This window comes from Calidris pugnax, unplaced genomic scaffold, assembly GCF_001431845.1.
Source record: "Calidris pugnax isolate Ruff unplaced genomic scaffold, ASM143184v1 scaffold50, whole genome shotgun sequence".
NCBI lineage: Eukaryota > Metazoa > Chordata > Aves > Charadriiformes > Scolopacidae > Calidris > Calidris pugnax.
In genome coordinates, this window is record NW_015090780.1 from 3,229,820 (window position 1) to 3,245,034 (window position 15,215).

General features: G+C 45.7%; 1 protein-coding gene across 1 annotated transcript in view; it reads right to left on the minus strand.

Annotated features, from left to right (window-relative positions):
- Positions 1-3,565: 3,565 nt before the first annotated feature.
- Positions 3,566-15,215, minus strand: part of NTSR1 (neurotensin receptor 1 (high affinity)) — a 55,803-nt gene continuing 44,153 nt past the window's right edge. The window contains exons 3-4 of the mRNA XM_014954466.1: positions 11,270-11,360; positions 3,566-8,271 (exon numbers count right to left, since the gene is read on the minus strand). Coding sequence (XP_014809952.1) covers positions 8,022-8,271; positions 11,270-11,360 — 341 coding nt within the window. The 3' untranslated portion in view covers positions 3,566-8,021. The remainder of the gene's footprint in view (positions 8,272-11,269; positions 11,361-15,215) is intronic.

The following is a 15,215-nucleotide window of genomic DNA, read 5'->3' on the forward strand; positions in this document are numbered from 1 at the left end:
CTGAGGCTGAAAGCTGCACTGCAGAAGTGTTGGACGTACCCTTCCTGCTGAGCAGCTTCCTAAGGCGGGAGAAAGGAGAAACAGAATAAAGGAACAAAGAAATCCCAGTGAACTGGTTCAGCCCTTAATGCGACTGAAGCTAATGCAATGGCAAAATATGGTGTGTCCAGCCTTTCATCTTCATACTTCGTTTCATCACGATGAGGGAGGATGAAATGGTCCATCCAAGATATTAACGTGGCTCGCAAGAGAGGGGTTCTTTATTCTCTCTGTACCTTTGCAGATCTTGAAGCGGATCTTCCAGGCTGTGTGTCCATAATGGTTCCTTTGCATACCTTCAGTTTACAGTGAAGCTGAGGCACCTCAGCAGTGCCCAGGGGAGCAGCAGCACATGGACCGCTCCTGCTTTACAGGATGGTTTTACATTCTTGCGCTAAAAGGGTGAAGGATTTTGCTTCTCGTTTCTTCAGAATTTCATAGAGAAGCAGCCACATGTAATCAAATGTCATGTCACTGGTGGTACAAACCAGCCAAGCCAGCACTTTCAAGCAAGAGGAGGAGATCCCCACTGGAAAGACCAAAATTCACAGTGGGGGAACACACGAGTGAGTGTGTGGCTGTTGTGCTCACACCTGTGACCATATTCTGGCCATCTCTCTGATGTTAAAGTTTCATTTAAGTTTTTTTGGCTCGTCCCACTTGTTTTCTTTCAGTATGTCTGTCTTCAAGAATGAAACAATTATCTTTTATCTCTTTCTAGTAGCTACAGTCCCACGGTGTGTCCAGCCTTTCATCTTCATGCCTCGTTTCATCACGTTGAGGGAGGATGAAATGGTCCATCCAAGATATTAACGTGGCTCGCAAGAAAGGAGTTCGTTATTCTCTCTGTACCTTTGCAGATCTCAAAGCGGATCTTCCAGGCTGTGTGTCCATAATGGTTCCTTTGCATACCTTCAGTTTACAGTGAAGCTGAGGCACCTCAGCAGTGCCCAGGGGAGCAGCAGCACATGGACCGCTCCTGCTTTACAGGATGGTTTTACATTCTTGCGCTAAAAGGGTGAAGGATTTTGCTTCTCGTTTCTTCAGAATTTCATAGAGAAGCAGCCACATGTAATCAAATGTCATGTCACTGGTGGTACAAACCAGCCAAGCCAGCACTTTCAAGCAAGAGGAGGAGATCCCCACTGGAAAGACCAAAATTCACAGTGGGGGAACACACGAGTGAGTGTGTGGCTGTTGTGCTCACACCTGTGACCATATTCTGGCCATCTCTCTGATGTTAAAGTTTCATTTAAGTTTTTTTGGCTCGTCCCACTTGTTTTCTTTCAGTATGTCTGTCTTCAAGAATGAAACAATTATCTTTTATCTCTTTCTAGTAGCTACAGTCCCAGGTGGGCTCAGTTGACCTGTCCTAAGCTTTCCATCACCATCCTGTCCCTCCGGCATTTGGGCTGGTGGAGGCTGGGATGGCTGCTGCACTCGCCCTGCATGGGTTTTCCCCTGGGAAACCACTTCGGTTGGGCCACCCCACAGCACTCGGGTCCATCTTTGTGCTCCTTGACTTCTGGAGGGGTTTTGCACTTGAGTGCCCCAAAGCCACTTCACGCTCTGCTTCATACTTCACAGCCCACCAGAGACCGATGATAATAACCAGGATGCACTGCCTTATTGCTTAAATACCCTCATGAATATACTCCAACCCCATCTACGGTTCAAACAAATTCAATAAGGCAGAGGAGGATTTAAAGACGTTTTAAATAAATTAACTTCTGGATGGATGTTTATTAAGTTTTATGAAGCCATTTACTAAAATGTAACATTTGTTTCAAAAGCCGCTCGAAACTTTCCTCTTGTGAACTATGGAAATTACTTTTATAATTGAAATGAGAAATACAGGCCAAAATGAAAGCATTCCTCATTGCCCAAGGCGCAGCCCTTGTAACTTTCTAAAAGAAAAAAAAGAAATTAATTGACTCTCTGCAGTGTTTTTGTTTTCCTTTGCATTGGTGAGGCGGGATGTGGTGCCCAACTGAGCTCTTTTCCCAGGAGCTTTGTATTTTCCAGGAGTCAGCCCTGAGCTAGAGAAGGGTCTCCTAGAGAGGGCAACCTCTTCCACTCCAGCTGGAACGTGCTCTGGGTTCCTGCACCGTCAGTGGTGGCTCCGCTGGGAGCATCCTGTCCCCCCCAAAACCCCACACATTGTGGATTTTCACCGCTGAACTGCAGCTCCATAGACAGTGGACTGAAAAGACACCTTTCAACAGAGCAGGGCTGAATACCAAATAAAAGGATCCATAAAATAAATGATTCGATTCTTTAATAATTGATGGTGCAGGGACAATAGAGGCTCCTGCTCTTCTCATCTGGAAGCAGCACCGAAACGCTTCCGGAGAGGCAGTGCGCTTTGGTTAGGTTTTAGAAGATGAAGTTTTCCAGGCACGAATGATTCCAAATATTTAAATTTTATTTTGTTGCTGCTTTCCAAGCAACCTTTCTCCCTGCCAGACATCAAAACAATAGGGTTGAATGGTTACAAACTAGGAAGGTTTTGTGTATTTTCCTAGTGCTGTTTCCCAACAGGACTTTATCCGCTGGCTGCAGGGAGTGTGGAGGTGACTGATTTTTGCTCATTAAGTGTAAAGACACTTTAATATAGTGGGCAATACCCAAGTGTTCTCGTCCCACAAAATTACATCTGCGTTAGAAAAATGGATGCCAGGGAGCAAATGGGTCATGTAAAAGGGGGAAGGTGGGAAGGGAAATCTCACCCATAAAGCACAGAAAACCTGCTTTGTTTTTAGCAACAAATTCTCCAGAGTGAGGGCTGCCTACTTCGGTGTGGACCTACAGATTTTGTTGCAATAAAGCCCTGACCTGCTCAGTTTTCTGGGCAAAGCTGCTACAGAAATGATGGCCAAGATACAACATTGTTAACATTTTCCCTGCAAGCGGGGAAAGCAAGTGTGAAGGACAAGTGTCCTGGTTTGGGCGGCACAGGGTTCATTTCTCTTTCAGTAATTTTACTTTTCACGGGCGACACAGGGTTCGTTTCTCTTTCAGTAATTTTGCTTTTCTATAAGGTCTCTTCTAATGCTTGGGAAAACTGCATTTTTAGAAGACTCTGGTGACTCAATTTGTGAAAATTGTGGCTTGTTACTCGGGAGAAGAGACCAGCCCCCACCTTGCTACAACCTCACCCAGGGAGGTGGTTGAGTCACCATCCCTATATGAAAACTGTGGCTCGTTACTCAGGAGAAAAGACCAGCCCCCACCTTGCTACAACCTCTATCACCCAGGGAGGTGGTTGAGTCACCATCCCTCAATGTGTTTAGCAGCTGTTTAGATGTGGTGTTGGGGATATGGTGTAGGGGAGAACTTTGTAGAGTAGGGTTGATGGTTGGACTTGATGATCTCAAGGGTCTTTTCCAACCTGAATGATTCTATGATTCTATGATTCTAACCTCCTTTCAGGAGATAGATGGGATTTCACCAGTTCAGACCACAACCAGGCAGCCCATGCTGTATGAGAGAGGTACCACTGCCGTTTGAAGCATAACCAGCCAAAGCCTTAAATTCAGATATTTATTTCTTAGGATCAATAAATGTCAAAATAAAATAAAATAAAATACCATACAGTACAAAGGCTATATCAGGAAATAACCATTTCATTACAGTTTGGTCAGTAAATACAGTATCAATAACAGCATGTTACATCGAAAGAGTGTTTCCCATGGCTACATAAAAGGTTTTCACACCCTCTTTTTTCCCTTTGTCACAGAAAATATTACAAAGGAGACGCTGACACACTTTTAACATTCTTTTTTTTTTTTTCCCATTGCGCAACAGGCCACAGAAAATAAAGCACATCGACATCTTGTATTTCAGAAAAAAAACAAAAAAAAGGGTGCACTTTAAAAAATATCTGCCATAAATACAATATGTGCAGGACTATCAGGTGGCACGGCTGGGGAAGGACTCTTGATCACAAAGCCAGGACACAGCATCATGACATTTCGGGTTAGCAATTTCTGTTTTCCTACCGAACGAATCCAGACCGAGAGCAGAAGAACTTTGTTGAGCTGCAATGTTTAGAACTGGATGGAGCTCAAGAAGATACAGCTTTGTTTAAAACAGCTCCCGAACATCACAGCCAGGATGGTCTGAGACTGAGACTCAAGGGACTCGAGACCCTGAGGGCCGGTACCTGTGGTACCAGAGGGCAGGTACCGATGGGGCCACGCAGAGGATGGGCTCAAACCCAACACCAGCTGCCAGCAGCAGCAGCACGTCTCGGGGCTGCCTTTCACTAAACACTTGATGCTCTAACTGCAAAAAGTCCTGCTATGGTTGTGCTCACAGCACGTGTCCTGCTCACCCTCCTCACCAACTCCTCCGTTTAGTTTTTGAAGCGAGGTCTCACACGCTTTGCAAAGAAAAAAAGGCAAGCTCAGCTGAGGGTTCCAGCTGGGCCTCTGGTGAAAAAGTCCTGTCTGGGGGGAAAATTCCAAACAGACTTTGTAAATCTTGATTTCACTCACTGCCAAACAGACGGCCCTGAATGAAAACACTGTGAAGGGAAACAAAACCTCTAAATAATACTTGAAGAGGTCACTAGACAGACTCTCTTCAGGTGGGAACGCCTCAGGACCCTTCCGGCAGCACTTCCCATCTCTGGGGTCAACAGATTTTTATTTTTTTTTCAGTTGAAACAAACAGTTCAAAACACTTATAGGAAATTTGCATAGATTAACATCGTGCCACACCAACGCTCACCTCTCTGCCCCAGCAGAGAGTTCAGACACGACAGGAACACAAAGATGGGAGCATGTGTGGCAAAAGCCACTTTCACTCAATTGGGTTTAAGGCTAAACCTTGTTGGGTTAGGAGTTCAGCCGTTGTTAAAAGATATGGAAAGAACCATTCCTCTGGTATATACTGGACAGTTCTACCTTTTTCCTCTCTACAGAACCATGGGATCCTGCAGTGAGTTGTCCTCAATTCCTTGAGCTCAAGGGAATTAAATTTCCAGGTGGAATGTAACAGAACTAAGCGAGGAGCGGAGAGGGGATGAAATCAGCTGTAACTTAGACTTTTCAGCTCAAGGTAGTCAGATTTGGCCAGTGGGAGAGGTAGCTTTGAGCTGCAATCTCAGGTTAAGGCCATAGGCTCGGGTCTGCTCCCGTGTCAAACTGCGGGAACGGAGCTGCAGAAGCCAGCAAACCACTTGGATAAATCCCCCCACATAGTCAGCTCTTCAGGACTCGAGTGGCCCAACAAACACTGGGGAAAGACTTTATGATAAGTTCATTTTTACTCCAGCTTGTTCCCGTTTTCATGTCAAACCACAAATAAACCTACCATTTTCTCTGAGCTGTGATCAAATACTCTGTACGCTGCCAGTGTGTCTCAGAAATGAAAATCCACGCCAAGCATCTTACGTGAAACAACAATTTTTGTACAGTGTCTTCTAAGATAATCAAGCACATTTCAGCAGGTTGGTGTTGAACAAATATATTAATAATGTTTAACATTTTCAAAGCGACTAAGACAGGCAGGATTTTAAATCCTACTGAAAGTCAAAGCAACACACGGTTACAGCTTCTGTGGGAGGTTTCAGAAACCGCCTCCCAGCTGTTGACTCTATTCAGAGGTGAAGTTAAAAAACCTGGGTCCTCTCCAGAAACACTGGAAGTCTCTTGCCCAGAAGGCCAATGTTAAGTGTGTGACATTAAGACTCCTCTTCCTCTGCTCTTTGTGCCTGGACCTTCCCACAGGGCAGCACATACAAGTCTTCCAGAGCTTCCTCTTCGAACCTGTACAAGCCATTTCTAACACACACATCAATAACATTTGCTGGTTCCTCACAGATTTCCTTCCAATGAGATCAGTCTCCTTTTTGATTTTTTTTTCATGTGTTTCATGTATGTCATTACCTGTTTTTCTTGCCAAAGAGGAGTCAACTGTGCACGAGCAACAAAAGTGCTTTGTCAAATATAATCTCTGCCCTCTGTTTGGTACAAGCGGGGCAAGAAATTAAAAGAAGGCATGACAGGATGGAGCTTGTAGTTTGGCTGAATCAGTAGAAACTAATGCCCCACTGATTTCTATTTTGAGCCCTTTCTTTTTGGGGTGGTTCTGTACTAGGCATTAAAATAATCTCCCATCCCTGGCAGGTGTGGTTGGAGGTCATGGCTGATGGTAGCCCAATCTACCATGGTACCTAACTCTGTAGCAAGGTTCTAAATGCCTTGGAAGTAGTATCCATCCCTCACAACTCACAGCAAATGCCCCACAAGTGTTTTCTCTGTGCCCTGAACCCAATAGGGCCTAACCCATGAGATACCACATCTCTAGCAGAAGTCAGTGGTACCCAGTGGACCAGTAACTGGTCTCCACCATTGTGTGATGGTTCACTGGGGACAAATCCACACCTCCAGCATTGAGACTTGTTACGTACCAAGGGTGCTCATTAGTTGGAGAGTGACAGGGTAGGGGCAAAGGCCAGAAAGCTGAAATGAGCCAAGTGACTCTTTTATCTTGTCATCATAAAGAGGCAAGCCCTGCTGTCCTGGTGAAGTGTGGTGTGAAAGGGGACACACAGTCACCACCAGCAAAACCAGAGCAGAGGTTACACAGGATGACTGCTTGGTTCCAGCTTCCTGCAGGTGATGTGACAGCGGAGAAAGACCTTAAGCTTCTCCCAGAGGCCTGTGATTTCTGGTGCTAAAGGCTCTGGAGCAATTTGCTGCATCACATAGTGGGCTGTTGGAGGTGGAACCATATGGGAGAAAAGCTGACAGTCCCTATCCTGGCCAGCTGAGAAATGTCAAAGAGAATTTTCAGGTCTTGTCTCTGTTCCTCTGGCTAAAAGAAAGCGGGTTTAGAGCTAAGGATCCCCAGTTTAGACCTTCTTGTGTTCTTTATTTGCACTATCTGAAGATCTGTGTGTGCAGATTCGTGTGCCAACAGGTCTGGTAGCAAAAAGAAATAAAAGTAAAGGTAGAATAAGAGGTGCTGCTGCCTACAACCACCTTATAAGTTGTCAGCCTTGTGAAAATGGTGAGGAAACAAGCAAAACAGGAATAAGAATGGGAGAAATCTGAAGGTCCCACAGAATGGGGGCAGGTTGCTCTTATCTCAGCAGCCTGGAGCCCTCAGGAGCCTGGAGTTTTCTCATCTCAATGCTGGGCAGCTAACTGCTCTCCTTGATAAAAAATAGAATTTGGCTGTATGGCAACAGTAAAATTTTCCATTTCTGTTAATTTTCAGCACTCCAGTTGGACAGAGTTTCTGCATTCTTTGCTAGAGGCTTTATAATTCATTGGTGTTGCAGTACCAATACCTGCGAGAGAGGGGCTTCACTGTGCTGGGCATTACATGCCCTACAGTAAAAGATGCCCCCCATGTCCCCAGGCCACAGCCACCCCAATCTAGGTAAGGCATCATCTGTTGTTATTTAATTTCAAGGAGCCAGAGCGGCTCTCTTGAGCACCTCGGTCATATTAATCGTAATTGAGACATATCTCTGGAACACCCATCTGGCTCCCTGAGTTTTCACTCCTTGTCCATTGAACATCCCTTAGATGAGCATGTCCATTCTCCAAAAACATCCCTCTCTGGTTCAAAACTGCTTTCTCCTCATCAGACTCTCTGCTCGGTGCCACCAAGAGACGTGATCTCAAACTCTTGGATGGGAACATGGCATCTCTGCACTGAGAAAAGGATGAAATGCAGCACGGTTTTGCCTAAGTTTAACACATTTTGGCTTCCCAGTTAACACCACACCTGGACTTATGCCAGACTGAAGTTACAAAACGTGTAGACATTACTCACAAGAGGCAAGGCCAATGCTTTAAAATAACCCCGAAGTTACTGGCAACACAAAGCCTATTTTTCCAACAAAAATGACTTTGCTAAACACATTTGTGTTACGTGAATTCGGAGACCATGCACGACAGTCACAGAGGCCTCTCTCAAGTTTTGACTCCACGATGAAGTGCATTTCCCTTCCTCCTTTGGCTTCAGTATGTAGTTTCCCTTGTGACCTGGCTGGAAAATGTGTGGTTGCTGGAGATGCTGTTGGATTTCCTGGTGAAGGCCAGTCGCTTCTTCTTCTTCCTCCATGGCAGGCACAGGAGTGTGAGTGTGGAGACGAAGATCTGTCGGAAGTTGGCGGACACCAGGTTGTAGAGGATGGGGTTGATTGCTGAACTGACGTAGAAGAGGACGTTTGTCAGCATGTAGAAGTAGTGGTAGAAGTTGTAAAGGAAACTGCAAGGACAGATGAGAGATAAACATCTAAATAGATGAAGATGCAGAGAGCTGAAATGATTCAAAGTCACAAGGATGAGAAAAACATGAGCTGACCTTTCTCGGGACATGGGCTGACCAATGGTGCATGAGCCACCAGGAAAACAGCTCTGTTTTCAACTGGGACTGGCCAAGAACAGGTCAATGCCTCTACAGAGGTTTTACCCCAATCACTAACAGTTAGAAACTGATTTATGCTCTGGGTCCGGATGGGATATTTACCTTCTGCGTTCATTTTGTCGTTGAGAATAGACATGTCTGAAACTGAGAAGCCAGATGGAAATTCGTTTCCGTGTCATGCATATACATTAGCTTGACTTTTCTGGCTGCAGTTCTGGTCTTCAGAGCCTGCAGAAGAGCCAAGATCCAGTACCAGATGCAGCTCCCCCCCAGCAGTGAGAGCACCATCAGCTCATTCAGTGTGTCCCGATTTGTCTGTAATCTGGAATAGTATTCCCTATTCTGGGACAAACTGATGACAGCATCGTTCAAAACGTATCCCGACCGTCACAATATGATGTTTTCAACTAGAATTTGTTGAAAATGCTTAGTTATTTTATTTATTTTTTTCTTTTGGAAATATCTTTCCTTGAGACAACCGAGATCAACAGCTCTGAGCTGGTAAAGGGTTTATAAACGACGTGGGACTCATTTTCAGGAAGATGTTCCCCAGGATCATTTATCTCAGTGGAAACTGTAGACCTTTTTTGTTAGTCTGAGCGCTGTCTAGCAAAAGATGAATCGACGTGTGCTGGAGTCCATCACCAATCCCTCCACACCCCCTCAGCACTGCCAAGTACTGCCTGGCCCATCCAGCTCTGATGAGCAGAGCTTCTCTATAGAGTTGTGAAGAATTAATATCGCAAAAATTTCTCTTTTTCAGGGGCAGGCACACACACTTATAAATGAACACGTCAAGCTGCCTCAAGCTCTTGATTAGCTCCCATACTGATCTCTCACCATTCACAATATGCCTGTAAATTCAATGTTCTCCTAAAATCGCTCATGGCTTTTAAAAGAAGACGAAAAAAAAATGTGAATGCAACCACAATGCATAAATTCACACTAACTGCAGACAGACTTCTCTGCCCTTCTTGCTCAAAGCAAAGGTGGTTGTTACATAAATGATTGGTGCTTTAAGTGCTTTTCATATCAGAAAGCAAACAAGAAACAACAGTTTGTCCCAGTGTGTGCCTGGAGCTCTGCTTTCCCGATTGGAGATAGACTTTGGTTTTTACTACGGATGGATGTACAATTCCATTCAGCAGACTGCTGTATTGTAAATTACTAGTTTTTGTGCTTGGAGGTTATGAAATTTTAATGTCTTGTAGTTGCTCTGCTTCTTTTGGCATTGTAGGCTTTTCTTTTCCTGTTCATTGCAGGAAACAGAGCGGGTCCCAGAGACGAGGGACGTAACACCATGGGAGGAAAGACACATTTTTCACTGAGCGCGTCTCTCGGCACCTCGGGCTGCCTGGCTGTATATCCCCAGACAGCATTGATGCTTAATTGCTTATTTAAAATGAATAATGAGTTCTGTGGCTACTCTGCTGAGGAACCTGGCCCGACGCAGCAGAAAGGCTGCACGAAGCAGTTTGTGTGCCCTCACACATCTGTGAATGGCACACGTAGGCGTGCAATTATCCCTCAATTCTCTGAGAATCGGGACATTTTCTAATCAGCGACAACCGCCAGTATTTAATTTTGATCCACTCCCTGCAAACCCCGGTAAATAACCTGCCCCAGACCCAGTGAGCAGCGCAGTTATTTCCCCACCTGTGTAATCTCTGCTGTCACTAAGGAAATGTGGTGCTGGGGAGGTAAATTGTGTGTCGACGGGAGCTGCTCCATCACAGGGCCAGTGATCGATATCTCTGCCACGGAGACAGCCATCCACTTCGGGTGTATGAACCCCCCCTGCCCAAATGTCATCTCATCAAGGGCTGTCAGTGGGGAATATCCATCACCGGCGAGGCTGTGGTTGCAGCCACAGGAGAAGGAAGAACATGATGATGCATCTTGGCTCGAGCTAATGCTGCTGTCACCCACATCTGGGGGAGTCAGATCTGTCCTGATTTGAGCCACCACACAGGATTAATTTCTCTTTCAGTAATTTTACTTTTCCCTAATTCTAGGAAAACTGCATTTTTAGAAGACTTCAGTGCCTCAATTTGTGAAAATATTTACTTTACAGCCAGCTCTGGTGAGCAGGATTCAAGGTCTCAGTGTTTTCGAGCCTTGCCTGGTGTGAGGATGAGGAGGAGTGAGACCCAGGCAGTTGACCCAAGCTGCCAACAGGGTTATTTCATCGGTGTGAGGATGAGGAGGAGTGAGACCTGGGCACTTGCCCCAAGCTGCCAACAGGGTTATTTCATACCACAAACGTCACATTCAATAGAAATTAGGAAGTTTGCTGAGGAGTTCTCTCTCTCTCCTGTGATGGAATGGGCTGGGGATAGTCCTTGTATATTTTATATTGGTATCCAGAATAATATTGGTTCTTTAGTATTATTGATGTTAAATATTTTGTCTTATTTATTACATCTGTTTACATTTTGACCCTCGGGTTTCCTTGTTTTGCCCCTATTCCCCTTCCCCGGTGGGGAAGAAGTCATCAGGTGATAGAAAAATTGTCTAAATGACAATAAATTGTTGTGGTTTCTTCAAACCATAACAAGATGATACTACTAGGACTCTCAATTTGGCTCCCAAACATGGTAAGAAATCCAAAACATAAAACCAAACCAACAGTTAGGAGGCTGAGTCTCCCAAACATGGTAAGAAATCAAAAAAAAATAAAACCAAACCAACAGTTAGGAGGCTGAGGCTTTAACCCCTCGGGTGCAGAACGCCTTTGCTCCCAGATCCCACACCTCCATCCCCAAGTCTGTGGGTGCCCCCAGCAGCCCCAGCCTGGCCTGGGGAGGGGGGGAACTTCATCCCCCTCCTGGTGACTCACTCTGTCCAGTGACTGGAGGGGACGTAGCAGAACATGAGACGCCGGATGTGATAAGGGAGCCAGCAGACCACGAAGGCAATCACCACGGCACCTGTGAGGATGGAAAAAAACCCATTACTTTTAATGAGCAATTCCTCATCGGGGAGGGGTGAGGGTGGAAAAGGGACCTGTTTGTGTGGCGTTTGTGGCTTTCCTGAGGACCCACTTTGTTCTTCTATTGCCGTTGTGCAAGAAATTAATAACCCTGAGGGACAACCAGCCTGCGAATGCCTGTAAAAATGAGTATAACAGAAATAATAGAAAAAAGCACTAAGCAGGGGGGCAGTGACACTGTGAGCACGAGAAGGCAGGACACAGACAAAGGAGCCTGGTTCAGACACTGGCTTAAACGAAACCGAGGACACAGACAAAGGAGCGTCGGTGCCTGGTTCAGACACTGGCTTAAACGAAACCGTATTTGCATCTCTCCTTGTGTTTCATGCCCTCGTAGCACCGGGTCTTTTGTCCAAAGTACCGTCAGAGACACTTTGTGTATGTTTTTCACCCAGGTAGACAGGGAGCCAGGAACACTCTAATCCCATTAGTTGGTTACGCGGAGGCTCCGGCCGCTCTCCCCACGGAGCTGGGGTCATTAAACAGCCTCAGGAGCTGGGCTGGTCCTTTTGTTTTACCTTTGTGCAGCACCTGAGATGGTGCTGAGATGGTGGTGATTACAGGAGGTTTGGGTCTGGACATTGCCATACTAAAAATGATTAATTAAAGGGTAAGGAGGAAAGATGATGTGTTTTTTTTTCCTTTCCAGTTTCTAGCCAAGGGACGTTGAACAATGGAAAATAATATGCAACAACTCTGAAGGGTAAAAGTGCTGTTGGTAGAGTGCGTTTGTCAGTCTAGGTTAAAAAGTAGATATATCAGGCAATCAAGGGAAAGATTTCTTTCCTTTTGTAATATGCATTTCAACCTCGGTATGAAATGACAGGATTCTGGCAGAATCCTAGCAGGAAATAAAGAAATCTCAGTTAAAACGTAACACAATAAAACACAAGAAGAAAATCAAGGCTAAATAAAATAATTATGTTAATTTTTTATCCCAAATTTGCTCTACAGAGAGCAAGGGCCGCATCACTCTTGTCCTTTATGTGACCTGTGAAGGGCTTAGAGGCACCAAAGCTCTCTCAGAGAGCTACCCCAGTGCAATGTGGATTTGGCTCATGGAGGCAAAGGCTGATTTTCCCTCTGCCTTAGGACTGAGAACATTTCTGTGGGTATGTCCCAAACCCAAACACTGTCTTTCCACAGGGACTATGCCGTAGCTCGTAGAGGAGATATGCAGATGTATTTCCCTTGAAAAATGCTGTCCAGGAGGAGCAAGTCTGGCTGTGGTTGCATCTCCCCCTCACCGTCCCTCAGCCAAGAGCCACTGGGGAGGCTTCAGCAGCAGCACGGGGAGCAAAGTGTGTCCAGCTTTTGTGGGTGTCATCACTAACAGAGTCACTGCCCAATTTGTACAGAAATTAAATAATTCCTGCTGCCCAGCTCTGTACTCGCAGCCTTCAACGCCTTGTGTGATGTCTCTTATTAAACACATAACTAATAACAGAGATGGTTATATTCTTTTAGCATCAGCCTGCACAGTGTATGAGAGCATCTTCCAGGAATGCTGCAAAAGCCATTTATCCAATAAAGTTGTAGGCAACTGAAGGGACATGTTTTGGAAAGAAGGCCAGAGGCTCTGTTTTTATTCTCCTGTTCAAGTGAATTCATTATTTCAGTCTGAATATTTTGGGCTGCTACATGGCCATTGTGATTGCAGATGTAATTCATCACTCGACGGCCTGCAGCTCTGCAGACGCCGTCAAGTGAATGAATCTGACCCACGTCCAATCCTGCCCTGAGGAGATTTGCTGGGACTTTGATGGGGAGAGCCCCTGAATGACAGACACATGGCACGTCATAATTTTTGCAGAACCCTCTGTCACGGGCGCTTCCCAGCCCTCACCCCTGCGTGCAGCATTTTAAGAACAGCAGGATCTGGATTCTTTCTACAGCCAGTTGTAGGAGTCCCACACACCTGCCTGTTAAATTTACCAACACACTGCATGAAAGTGTTTTTCTCCCTTCAGAGGATCTCTGCTTCTGTTGCTCAGACAATGCCGTGCCAAATAACACGGAGGCAGGGACCAGGAGCAGCAAAAACACACATTGAGAGAAATATCTGCCTGACTTGAGCAAATGAACAGTCAATTTAGTAATCTGTGGTAATTCTGCAGTATCACATGCAATCACTCTGCAATTAAAACTCGATTAAACACATAGCTGAGTGCGTTGGAGACAGTTATGGTCTGATTTGGAAGTCCCAGCTGGGAAGCACGCTGTGTGAGTCTGTGCCACCAGCCTCTGCCGCGCAGATTAGGGGACCCTGACCTGCTTTTGTCACCCTTAATCTGCATGTTTCAATCTTATCATGCAGGGGATCAAGCAGATTTAGGGTGGCAATCCTGCCCTGTTGCTTCTCCTCCCCAGGGATGAATATGAAACGTGGGAATGTGTTAACTTTTGCCTAATACAGAATGAAAAGCATCCTTCTCACCGAGATACCTGGTGGCTTTTGCTGCTCTCTTGTACCTTCCTGAGCACATGGTTATCAAAACAGATGAGCTGTAAAACAAATTCTGGGCAAAGTTGAGTTTTTTTATCATTTTTATCAGCTTCTAGGACGTGTTCTCCATTATCAAAGGCTTAACTCAGGGGTTTCTTTGGTGGAGCAAGATGGAGCAGGTCAGCCTGCTGGAGCTGCAGGGGAAGGGTTTGACCCAATGCCTGGTGGGGTTGTATGTCCAGGATGGTGTTTATGAGGCTGGAGACTAAAAACTAACTAAAAATAAACCAGATTCATCCCTCACTTCTAATTAATTCAATGCAGATTTAATAAGAGCAGGGTTGCTCCATGAAGTTCTGTTTTGAGCAAACAAGGTGCCAAAGCTGTGGATCAGCCCCGGGCTGGGGAACGGAGAGGGGACCCAAGCAAACTGTCCCTGGTGCAACAGGGAATGATCCTTCCACTGAGCTGAGTCTTCTTTTCCCTTCTAAATCAAATTCCCAATTTAAATGTGTATTAAAACCTGAATTATTGCATCCTGTGACTTTCTGTTTTGTCTGATAATGGCTGTATTCTCTGTTTGAGCCACATCCCAAGGAAGAAGGGGAGAGAGGGAGGAGGGCAGCAGCAGATGAGCCCTTGTTTGTTTATTGTGCAGGAAATCCTGTGAGAGGGAAACATGAATTTTGAGTGACAGCTTTTTCATTGTGCAAAAGTAGATTTAAAGCGTGCCAGTCTTGATTTTCAAACTAAACTGGATGTGGAAGCAATCCTGGAAGTTAAATTACATTAGCTTGCACTGTGTATTTTATTTTACCTTGTGTGTATCCTGTGGCTGAGGCTGGGAGACAGCCCTTCTCCACAGCCAACATCTCGAAAGGCTCACGTTGGGTTAGAATGAGCATGGAGCAATATATCGTGTGAAAAAAGACCACGGCGAGTGCTTGGTGGCAGGTTTGACTGAGCACAGGAGCCATGCTCAGGAGGGATTTTCATCCCCCCATCCCTCTTTGGGGCATCTGAGGCTTGGCGTGACTCGGAGCACCAGGATGGCGATGGAAAATGTGCCACTGCTACCGACTCACATGGGACCGTGGGGATGTGCTGCAGTACAAAGAACTTGGCTGGTGTTTTCCTCCTCACTTTGGCTCTTCTATCCCCTCTGGGGTCGTGCTGAGTCACAGCTCTGCGGCTCCGGGGTGGCCCTTGGAGAGGGCATCCCTCTGTCCTCTCCTCCTTTCCTCCATGAGAGAGAGAAAAGAGATGCTACTCCCTCTTTTAACCACCTTGGCTATCGCTTAGACCTCCAGAGAAGCTCAGAACCATCCTTCCTCGAAAGGTTTTTTC